The 12,228-nt window shown below is 39.3% G+C and overlaps 1 protein-coding gene across 7 annotated transcripts in view; it reads left to right on the top strand.

The window, feature by feature from the left end:
• Window positions 1–12,228, top strand: part of kif21a (kinesin family member 21A) — a 57,759-nt gene that overhangs the window by 25,519 nt on the left and 20,012 nt on the right. For 6 of the 7 annotated variants that reach the window (XM_044192416.1, XM_044192418.1, XM_044192421.1 and 3 more), the window contains exons 3-15: window positions 787–969; window positions 2,751–2,891; window positions 4,026–4,157; window positions 4,412–4,582; window positions 5,556–5,671; window positions 6,330–6,525; window positions 6,677–6,866; window positions 7,004–7,070; window positions 8,079–8,282; window positions 8,969–9,043; window positions 10,257–10,344; window positions 10,442–10,556; window positions 11,373–11,561. In XM_044192416.1, the coding sequence (XP_044048351.1) occupies window positions 787–969; window positions 2,751–2,891; window positions 4,026–4,157; window positions 4,412–4,582; window positions 5,556–5,671; window positions 6,330–6,525; window positions 6,677–6,866; window positions 7,004–7,070; window positions 8,079–8,282; window positions 8,969–9,043; window positions 10,257–10,344; window positions 10,442–10,556; window positions 11,373–11,561 (1,867 nt within the window). The remainder of the gene's footprint in view (window positions 1–786; window positions 970–2,750; window positions 2,892–4,025; window positions 4,158–4,411; window positions 4,583–5,555; window positions 5,672–6,329; window positions 6,526–6,676; window positions 6,867–7,003; window positions 7,071–8,078; window positions 8,283–8,968; window positions 9,044–10,256; window positions 10,345–10,441; window positions 10,557–11,372; window positions 11,562–12,228) is intronic. The other variant, XM_044192419.1, reaches the window with a different exon arrangement.

Below are 12,228 nucleotides of genomic sequence, written 5' to 3'. Positions count from 1 at the left end.
TTTTTTATTGCAACGCTAAACATAACCTTTTAAATGTTAGGATGTCTATTCAATGTTCTAAAACATAAACAATAAAACAATAAATAAAAGAGCAAGGGAAATGCGCAGGTAAATGGTTACCAATATCTCCACTGACAACAGACTCAATTGACCAGTTTGAAACGGCATGCTTTTTAAAGAGACAGAAGTCGCCTATTTTCTTGACTGGAAAAACTTGTTCTCCAGGTACATGTAAAGCCCCCAGGTAAATGCAATGAGTTCATGACTCTCTCTAGGGGATAGGCATTCTGAGAAATATAGGAGGTCAAATGCAGCACAACCAGAGATATCGTCTTTTTATTTCACGCATTCTTCTTCCTTGACAAAATCTGACGCCTACATTACCCACAATGCAACTCTACCGCCCACAGTTAGGTCAGAGATTCGGGTGTGTTATGCTAGTAGCGGCTAATTTAGCTTCTAGCCACTAACCCCGAGCAGAGATGAGGTGCAGGCTATAGAGGTCTGGTAAACTTGCTTCTTTCTAACTCCACACCCCCAGATTTTTTTCATTTTCAAACTTGTAGTCTTCAGCTCCAACTGATTCAAGTGACATCACTTGAGTGCATTTAGCAGACTTTGCACAAAAGGCTTTAAATAAGTTTTTCACATATGCAGTAGCACTCCTCAAGCCCTGTAAAAAGACTTTGGTGTGCAAAGGCATGGTCATCCTGAGTATTTACATTTTATTAACGACTTGGTTCTTTTGTATGTATACGTATTATATTTTTTCTCCTCCCCATCCAGACGGGTTCAGGGAAGACCTACACTATGGGGACGGGCTTTGACGTCAACATCGTAGATGAGGAGCTGGGTATCATCCCCCGTGCCGTCCACCACCTCTACAAGGGCATCGAGGAGCGCCGACAGGCTGCCCAGGAGCAGGGTCGCCCCGTACCTGAGTTTAAGATCAGCGCCCAATTCCTCGAGGTACACACCCAGCTTCACTGCATCATAAATATTGTTTTCTTATTTAACCTGCTTCTTTACGCTAAACATTATAAACTAAATAAGACAAACAACATGTAATCCTTCTTTCACTAGCATTAGGACAGGCGTTACAGAGATGTCATGGGTCAGGCTTATATTGTTGACACTGCTCATTTAACAAGCTTTGACACCAGTGCTCCATCATTTGAAAATATCCACCCTAACAATTGAACTGCAGCAGCTGTCATCGGGGGGCTTGACGGGGTGGGGGGATGGTGGTGTCTCAGTCTGGACAGGAAGAGTTAACAGGAATGACGTGAGTAGACAGTTGTGCCAGTCCATCAGACTGTGTTCAAATTCCTAGAGAAGACCTGGAACTGGAGAGGTGGATTAGTTGTGGCCAAGAAATATGGATATGCACAGAAATCAAACACTAGGCAGATAAGTGACAGTTACGATTCATATTCTTTAAATTTGACCTTTTTTTATAAGTTTTTCCAGATTTTCTTGTCAAGATGCAAAAAGCTTTTTTTTTTTTTAAATGACATTCAAAATCGTTTCTTTATTTAGAAGTCATGGATATTTATAATAATAAGAATAATAATAATAAAACTTTATAGAGCACTTATCAAAACAAAGTACAAAATGCTTCACAAAGAGAGAAATAAAATACCACAGTGAATGAAAAAATATAAAAGCAATAAAATAAACAGACAGCTCAGGTAAAATCAGGATATGCTTTCAGATAAAAATGTGTTTTGAGAAGAGACTTAAAAGAAGACACTGCCTCAGACAACCTAATTTCTTCGGGCAAGTTGCTCCAGAGCCTCTGGGCCCTGATGTCAAAAGCTCTGTCCCCCTTAGTTTTCATCCTGGACTCAGGAACAGACAGAAGACCCCTGCCCGAAGATCTCGAACTACGTGAAGGTTCATAAGGGATTACAAGGTCTAAAATATAATCTGGAGCCAGACCATGGAGAGCCTTTAAAAGTAATCAACAAGATCTTAAAATCAATCCTAAAACAAACAGGGAGCCAATGTAAAGAGGCTAAAACAGGTGTGATGTGGTCGAACCTCTTGGTCCTGGTTATCAGCCGAGCAACTGAGTTCTGTACAGTCTGCAGTCCTTTCAAAGTTTTTTGATTAAGACAAGTGAACAGGCTGTTACAATAATCGAGGCGTGAGGAGATAAAAGCATGTACAACAGTTTCTGCATCACTAAAATTTAAAATAGATCGGATTTTTGCAATGTTTCTGAGGTGATAAAAACATGATTGGACAAGCTTAGTGATATGTTGCTCAAAACATAAATTGCTATCAAACAGGACACCAAGATTTCTAGATAAAACTCTGTGCTATTGGCAGTGGATGATGACGATTGGCCGAGAGCTTGATAAAGTATCAGGTGTCTATAAAGGAAACTAAAAATGATGTAGGATAAGTGCATTAACAATAGAGAGGTTTTCAAAGCATGTATTGTTATATTACCATTATTTAATAATACGCGTGTCCACTCACACAACAGGGTTAGTAGTTCTGTATATTCTCTTTGCAAAGTACAGATGGACTTGGCAACATTTTATTTTCGGGTGTCCACTTTTAATTTCACAAATCTTTTTTTAGTCAAACATAAGTGGGAGTTGTTGGTGTTGCTTCTCCACTTCAGATATTTTGTGAATTTTGATGATTTAATTCATGATTTAAAGTGATGTATCTGCCTGGTTAATATTGTGTGTGTGTGTGTGTGTGTGTGTGTGTGTGTGTGTGTTGGCTCCCTGTAGCTTTATAATGAGGAGGTTCTGGACCTGTTTGACTCCACACGAGACATGAAGCAGAAATCTCATATCAAGATCCACGAAGACGCCACCGGGGGAATCTACACAGTAGGAGTGACCACACGGACCGTGTCCTCCGAGGCTGAGGTAAAGGAGTGTGTGTGTGTGAGAGAGACAAAACTCCGTTGTTAATACAGTAGAGTTTGAAAACGTTCTAGAGACTATTGCTGTACATGTGTTATGATTACTACACCAAGATGGACCTAGGCCTGATAATTACGCTATCGACTTATTGTACGATATATGGACATAACCTTGATCATTTTTGCTGATCTCGATATTGCCCGTTGTGTTTATATGCGTGTTTGTTTACAAGAATGTAACCAGCATTTTAGCCAACATGATCCCAGAATAAACAGCAGGGTTTTCCCTACATTATAAGACTTGGGGCGCAGCGCTTCAGCGTTTTCTCACAGCGCCTAAGAATGAACAGAAAAAAACTATGCGAAGACATGTTGTCATTTCTGGTCGCGCTGCTTCTGTCCTCTCCACGTCTGCTCTCTGTGTGGAGTTTCACCGTGGGCGGTTTCTTCAAATATACAATGTCCCTGCAGTGAGTTTGTGATTATTTGGCTAAAGATCTCTCCCTTGCTGCAACTAACACAACCCCTATGCTTTCTGCAAATGAATGCGATGCATATGCCCTTAAAATGACAATAACATTGTTTATCGCAATTATTGCTGGAACAATATGTCATTCAACAAAAGTAGTTATCGTGACAGGCCTAGATGGGCCTTTGAATAAAACTTTATTGCTGCTCAAATCTACGAACAACAACAACAACTTCAGTCATTTTTTAAATATGGAAGGGGATGACATTCACTTATAATACTAAATCTCAGCTATTAATAGAAGCTCAATCATTCATCAGTTAACTTTGTTAGTGGATAATCTGGTTCTTAGACAGCATTGGTTTTATCATGATGATATAACGAAGATATTTTAAAAGTTATTATATTGTATATTTTTTTCATATTTAATTTTTATAGTTCAATTTATTTGTTTTTATTTTAATGTTTATTAATGGATCTGCCCTCTTGAATGTGAACCTCTTTACAAATATACTTTCATTCATTCATTATTCATATATTATTCATTCCTCCACTGATGTTTACTTTTCTAAATGCCAGAGAGCATTTGCATTTGTATTTGTTCCCAGCTGTATCAAGGTGAGTTCGACCAGTGTGTTAATATTTAAAGCTTTTTCTCTGCCTGTTCAGATGATGCAGTGCCTGAAGCTGGGGGCTTTGTCTCGCACCACAGCCAGTACTCAGATGAACGTCCAGAGCTCTCGATCCCACGCCATCTTCACCATCCACCTGTGCCAAGTTCGCGTCTGTGCCTCCGAAAATGTTAGTACAGTCTCATTATTACTTGAAAATATGACAAATACAGTACTTATGCTACAGAGGGATTAATAATTAACTTTTATGTTTTAATATCTTACCAGTTTGCTGTTAATATTTTTTTAAATAGTTTGTCAGATGACAGAAATTCTTCCCAATATTAAGATCACACCGTTACTGGAACACAGACATTCAGGATAATGCAAGGATAGCACAGTGCTTTGTAACTAACAGTGTTTGTGTGTGTTATTGTCACTCAGCAAGAAACTGAGACTGATAACAGAGTCTCCAACGGAAACTCTGAGATGGACGAGTACGAGACGCTCACAGCCAAGTTTCACTTTGTGGACCTGGCCGGTTCTGAGAGGCTGAAGAGAACCGGAGCGACGGGCGATCGAGCCAAAGAGGGCATCTCCATCAACTGTGGACTGGTGAGCTTCTCCCTCCTCTGCATCACTCCAGCAGGATTTGTAAAGTCACTCAGTGATGCAGAGATGCCAGAGCCACTGACATTATAGACTTTGACTGCCATCTAGTGGCAGAATTTCATATATGTCCATCCTGCACTCAAAGAGCACTAGGTCTTCAACTATGCAACAGGAAACATACTGCACACATGTAAACATTTTGTCGTTAAAGCTGCAAGTGACATTATTTACTGAATATAAACCCTTTAACATGATCTCTACTATTTTACCCAACAACACGCACAAGCTTCAGTCTGGAGCTCTGTCAATACCAATGAATTTGGATCTGTTGATTGCAGAAAGACTAATGTCACATCAGCTGCAGCGTCAGTGTTCTTTTTCTTGAAGAGAGGACGCATACTAAGTATTTTAAATTATTTGTAGGATTTTTTTTTTTTTTTTTTTTTTTTTTTTTTTTACATTATCCCTGTCATTGCAGGGTTTCCTCTATTTACTTAGCTTTCTGGAGTATTTTGAGATGTGTTTTTCCAGATGGAGAAAGTCAGCACAATTTATATGTTTTAGTGGTAAAGGCCAGGACGACCATGGAACTTTACAAATGGATCCCCAGGAAAATATGAAGTTGTGTTTAACAATTTTTTTTACACCTTTTATTGCATTTGATGATCAGCTCATTGTACAGCTTATCCCTTGCAAGCCCAACTGAGGTGAAAACCATGCTTGCTTCCACCAGACCGAGAACCTTTAAGTCTTTAAAACAAATCAGAATGATTGAAAGGTCCTGATTTGGTTAATGATCCAAAAGAAAAGTCATGGAATAAACATCTAGGAACCCTGTTTAGGTGATGAGCAACATGTTCATATATTGTGTTTTTATTATGACCTATATAAATTCCAGTTTCATACTGTACACAGTAAACTGCTGCATCACCTTGAAACATTTTTCTCCTCTTTGCTCCCCTCTCTGTTGCTGCAGCTCGCTCTGGGGAATGTAATCAGTGCTTTGGGTGACCGAAGCAAGCGGGCTTCACATGTGCCTTACAGAGACTCCAAACTCACCCGACTCCTTCAGGACTCATTAGGAGGAAACAGGTTGGTGGACAACTGATTTCACCTGTTTTCTTGGTGGTCAAAGGTTTCAAAGATTTTCTGTTAAATCACCCAACTTCTTTCTTTCATCAAAGGAAAATAGGAATTCAACCCCACAACTTGTTATAATGATACTAATGCAAAAATAAATTGCTGTTTAAAAGAACATGAAAAGGTTCATGAATATAAAGGTTAAAATGTTTATTAGTCTGCTGTACTCATCATAAATGAAGTGATAAAGACCTGTCCCCAATAGCATTTCTTAGTTAAGCATATGCAAACCAGTGGGGGGAATATACAATATTTGACAACATTGCATGGCAACTATTGATATACATCCATTGGTTAGCAACAGGAAGAATATTCAGAAGAAACTGGACTTTATAATATAGCTGAAAGTCATTAGTAGTGTCCTGAAATCAAAATATTATCAGTGTTTTATCAGAATGAAAGATCCACTTTCTGGAGTAAAGCAATCTGGTGTCCTGTACCTAGACATAAGCTTACATGCTTTAAAGTAGTGTTTCTTTACTTGCTTTCACTCTGTTTGAATATAATTCATATTTCTCAAATGTATCGTACATCAAACATAAAGTTATATCAGTCAGAATTTTGCAGCTGAACCACACATTAATAAATATCTGCCTCCTTCTTGTCTCAGCCAAACAGTGATGATCGCGTGCATCAGCCCGTCTGACCGTGACTTCATGGAGACGCTGAACACTTTAAAGTACGCCAACCGAGCCCGGAACATCAAGAACAAGGTGATGGTGAACCAGGACAAGGCCAGCCAGCAGATCAGCGCTCTGAGGACGGAGATCGCTCGACTACAGATGGAGCTGATGGAGTACAAGACGGTAAGGCGATGAGAGTGCATTGAAAAAAATTAAATGAAAAAAATTAACCAGGGAATATTTCATGTTGAAGGGAGGTGAAACATGGGGTGTGTATTTCATTCTAAAGAGTAACAAGCTGTCCTCTGTATTGCCTCCTCCTCCCCCCCTGCAGGGTAAACGCATGGCGGGTGAGGACGGTGTGGAGAGCTTCAGCGACATGTTCCACGAGAACTCCATGCTGCAGACGGAGAACAGCAACCTGAGGGTGAGAGTGAAGGCCATGCAAGAGACCATCGATGCCCAGAGAGCACGGCTCACCCAGCTGCTCAGTGACCAGGCCAACCAGACCCTCGCTAGGGCAGGTAGGTTGGAACCTGCAGAGTCTTTCGAGTACTGGTTTTTCATTCTTTTGTCTCCATCTTTGGTGTGAAGATCGTTTCTGCTCATCGCAAAGTCACAGTGAATAACGTCATCTAAAATTGTCTTGATTCTCTTCCAGGTGAAGGCGGAACTGAAGAAATTGGAAACATGATTCAGAATTACATCAAAGAGATTGAAGACCTCAGGTAAACAACTCTGACTGTAGATGATGTAAATGCTGCCTCTGCCCCAATTCCACTCTACATACTTATTCTGTAGGTTATAATAGTAATACTTTAGAATAATCTATACTGTTTTAGTTTGTACACAAAACGTCACACTATTTTGTATCAAGAAGACCTGCTAATGGATGTCAATCAAACTGTGACTATTGAATATTACTCACCTTGGAAGTAGGTGAAGTTGTGCCAGAAATCCCTACTTGTTTTCTAACATTTTCTTAGAGCTGGTTCACCAATAAGTTTTTTGTTTTTTCTCTGGCTGTTATCAGCTCCTTTATTTTTTGTTTTGCATTGCATTGTGGAACATAGTGTCCACCAACAGGACAGAACAGGAGAATTTTGTGTGCATTTCAACATTTTTGATTATACTTAACTAACTTAACTACTTTTCCAGTGTTACTGTACTGCATACACAAATCTTGCTTAGATTTAGTTGTTGTATGGAACTGGAACACATTTGATGCAGTTTGTTTGTCCATTTTGTCTCAGTGCCCTCTTTTAACTTTTGCCTAATTTACTGAATATACAGTTGTGTACTCAATCCACTTATTGATCTTATTGATCAAGGCCTCCATCTCTCAAATTACTCTAAAGTGTATGATGACTTGTAAGCAAATATAAAAGATTTGTCTTAAACATTTATTAAACCTGCACTGATGACCAAATAAGTGGTTATGAGACAGGAGAAACATTTGCAGTCCAAGATGCATCATGCTTCAGTCTTTGGTTTAGAGTATTTTTGGACTCTAAAAGTAAAAAATATGTACCTCAATGAGAGACATGAAAAATTGCAAGAGTGAAAGGAGGTATGGAAATGATAGAGACAATATTTTTGGTAAATGCTGTGGGGCTCCTCCTTAAGATTCGGTACACATAACAACACTAAAAATTACAAAAGATGGTATATATTTTAACTCTGCCCTGGGTCATATGTGTGTTCCTCCTGTTTGTGTCCCTGGATTTCACCCTCAGAGCCAAACTCCTGGAAAGCGAGGCTGTCAATGAGCATTTGAGGAAGAATCTGTCTCGTGCCTCCAATCGTCAGTCGTTCTACGGAGGGCCTGGCTCCTTCTCCTCCGCGGTGCTGGCCCCCGAGAAGGAGACTTCTGACATCATCGAACTCGCCAAGAAAGACCTGGAGAAACTGAAGAAACGAGAAAAAAAGAAAAAGAAAAGGTAATAGGATTGTTGTAGACATACTATGTCATTTGTCACCGATCGAGGATTGGTTGTTTCTGATTGGATGTGTTGTTGCAGGTGTGCATACATCTGAATAAGTTTTAAACTGGAATGGCACTTATTTTGTGATTTTTATCCTAAATCATTCAAAATTTCTCAAAGACATATCACTGAATGCTTCACCCAGAAGTCAGTTTGACTTGTGATACATTTTAATAAGAAATATGGCGACAGTAGAAGATTTTTTACATTGGAACATGCATATTTAAAGGCCTGTGGACCTTTAGTCATGATTTCTCAACTGAGACACTGTGTAGCTAATAAATGCTTAAATGATTTATGTGCGCATTTATTGACTTCATTTATACACATGAAACAATTAATAACATACAAATTTAACGTTTGTAATGTAGATTAATATTCAGACAGTATTCTAGTGCTGATAAACATAAGAATTTCACTGCATGGAGTAATTCCTGATGAAAAATCTACATCAGCGTTAGAGACTGATCAGAGGCTCCAGGTTGAAAATGATTGGCATTGTGCTGTGGGGCACTTTAGGGGGAACAAAAGGTGGGATTTTCAGTGCAGAGCTTCCTCTGACCATTCTTCCCTCCATTCTTCCTTCCTTCGTTCATCACTTGCTTCCTTCTCTCGTTTGACACTTCACCCCTCCCCTGAAGACTCCAGCAGCTGTTGGAGGAGAGAGAGAGGGAGGAAAGGGAGGAGGTGGTGGTGGAAGAGGTTGAGGACGCCAGGTTTGTCAGAGCTTCCACCCTCCTGTTGCCATTCCCATCCTTTGTTTCCCCTAATTCAGCATTTTATTTGACTTTTTATTTATTTTGGGCAGGTATTTCCCCACCTGGAGTGAGACTCTCTACCATAGAAGCACTTCCCTTCCATAAAACACTTTTTTTTTTTTTTACTATATAATAAGCCCTTATCTCTCTTTAGATCTTCTGTGTGAACCCCTTAACTAATTCATTGACCCATCACGCTACGTCCTTGCTTTCTATTGCATCTTTTTTCTTTTTTTTTTTTTTTACTGACTTTGTAATAGGTATTAAAGACAACCTGGAACTTGAAAGTGTCTGTTATGAGATATTCTCAACATAACATGGTCAATGCTCATAACACTCTAGTTCAGTTTTTATGAAAACATTTTTCCATTCAGATTATTAATGTTGAAGGTTTGAAATTTCCTAAAATGTGTTGAAAGTGCCTTAAGGTTGAGCGCACAGGCAAAATATGTATCTACTTCCATTTTGGTTATCCAGATGATTTTGTGCGAAACACCACCTAAACACTGCTAACCCTCTGGTTTGGATAAAATATTTATCCAACAGATCTGCTTCGTGGACTTGATTCACAATTAATTTATTTTTTTTGCGCTGCATATTCCTTTCATGGTTTTTTGCTGGTTTTGTTCAGACTGATGAGATGCCTCCCTCCTTTTCAAAACAAAACACTGTCTTTTCCACAAACAAGCTCATGAAAACGGAGCAGCGTCATCTCTGTGTTCAGCTTTAGTTCCCCATGTCATGAGATAATGCTTAAGGCTCTCTGCATATGTTTTATAATACATGTAAACGAGGCATTTTCTCACAAAAATTGTCTACAAATATATCACACTAAATTAAGTCCTTAACAGCTACCAGCTTTATTGCTACACATTGGCGAAGTCCATCAAAAAGCTTGTTTTTCAAAAAGACAGTGTAATTCCTTGATGAGAACTGTGCTATGCATTACGCAATTTACAAAACTTAAGCTGTGCCAACTTGAAAATGAAACAATGTCTTTATAACCCACAGATGTTTTGTTAGAGATATGCTTCTTGTTTACATGTGTGTGTTACAGTACCTGTGGAGGTGTACCATGTGTGCAGTGTGTGTTCTGCTCAGTAAACATACATAGGACAGTCACAGAGGATAAATGATGTCTTTAATTCTTAACCATGTCTGAATCTTTCAGTGCCAACAAGGAGGAAGTTCCTGACAACGAGCAAGAAAAGGGCACGGAGAAGGAAATGACGGAGCGAGTCAATGAGGACGCAGAATTGGTATGACTGCCCCTTGGTTCATCTTTACATTGAAACTCCATTGGAATACATAGGAGAATGCCTTCAGAAATTAAGTTATGAGTATGTTATCTTGTAGGAGGTACAGGAGGGTAGCGACCATGAGGAAGGAGAAGAGGAAGAGGAGGAGGATGAAGAGGAGATGGATGTGGAGGAGAGCTCAGATGATTCTGACTCGGAGTCAGATGAAAAAGGTATGAGAGACAGTGTCCAGTCTCTCTCACTCATTCACCTTAAGGGGGCTGCTGATTCTCAACAAAGGGGACAGACCAGTTTCACACAAGCCCGCCAGCACCACATAAAACGGTGTTTTTACTTGTAATTTAGGCACGTGAGCCCTCAGGACGCAGCCTGTCTTCTTTTTGTAACATATATACTATAAAATTTACCTTTAAATGAAGACATGATACAGATGTAATGTGCCTAAAATACGACCGTAGTTGTCTTCTAGCTGCGATGCAGCTCTGCTTGGGTATATTGGGGGTCAGGTGCCTTGCTGCGGAGCACACTGACAGTAGTTAAGATGGTGCTACAACTCAGAAACAACTTGTCAGGGAAGGAAAGCAACATAATGCAGACGTAATGGGCAAAAGTGAAGCAATTCATTTTTTAAAATGGCGATGAGATGTTTACAAATTAATTTGTTCCAAACTCAACAATTAAAAGTACTGAGGCGAGCAACAAAGGGAGAAGCCACATAATCTGAATAACAAATAATCTAAATAATCTATTTACTAAATGTTGAGTCAAGGGTGTTAATATAAGGATATAAACACTTTTGCACTCTGAGAATTGTTATCTTGCACTTTAATTTGCAGAAAACAACCATCAACTGATGTTGATAGCATACCTTGTCTTAATATAAACTTTAAATGAAGTAATTAATGAAACAAAAGAAAATGATTCTTGGGGGGCATGTACTGTAAAAGCATCTTTTTAGATACTGTCGATCGGTGACCGAAATATCACTGTGGACGTCAGCACTTCATCTGATCATGTGTGTCCAACAGAGAACTTTCAGGCCGATCTGGCCAACATCACCTGTGAGATCGCCATCAAGCAGAAGCTGATCGACGAGCTGGAGAACAGCCAGCGGCGTCTGCACACGCTCAAACAGCAGTATGAACAGAAGCTGATGATGCTGCAGTGCAAGATCAGGGACACCCAGCTGGAGAGGGACCGTGTCCTCCATAACATGAGTAAGACAAGGATGCCATGGGGAGAGTCATGTATCACTCAGTGGGAAGAGCATTGCACTGTATTAATACACTGTACGTCATTTATCCACTCATGCTCAGGCAGTTTGGATAAAACATCCACCAAAAGGCAGATATAGGTTTGGCTTTTAATGTCGGTTTCTTTCAATCAGTTTATTTCAGTCTTAAAGTGAAGTACATTTCAGTTCTTGGTTGCCCTACTTGTATTTGGAAGAATTTATATCTTACCCTGCACGTTTGATCTCAGTTTTTGTTCTTTAGTAATGAAAAAACACTGCAGAACTTCAGAGAATCCTTTAGAGTCGTAAAGTTGTAAATGTTCTCCGCCAGCAGCCAGACGATGACAGTTACATTTATGTTTATCAGCACTAATGGATCAAAGCTTTGTCTGATGCTGATTTTATAAGTATGAGCAAGTTTTCAGCTCGTCTATAAAAAAAATATTTTTAAAATCACAAGAGACTTTTTGATAGCTGAAGATCAAGGTTTCTGACTGTATAAACCATTAGAGAAAATATGTTTGTTTCAGCAACGCAACGTGAGTGCTACACACGAAACTCTTCCATTTAAAAGCCATTTAAACACTTTTACAGCATTATTGCTTTCTGTCTTTTTACGAAAGATCAGTTTTCCATGATTTTTGTGTCGC

The sequence above is a fragment of the Siniperca chuatsi genome, linkage group LG4, assembly GCF_020085105.1.
Source record: "Siniperca chuatsi isolate FFG_IHB_CAS linkage group LG4, ASM2008510v1, whole genome shotgun sequence".
Classification (NCBI taxonomy): Eukaryota; Metazoa; Chordata; class Actinopteri; order Centrarchiformes; family Sinipercidae; genus Siniperca; species Siniperca chuatsi.
Note: the sequence above shows the minus strand (reverse complement) of the source record. Positions and strands in the feature narration are given on the sequence as shown.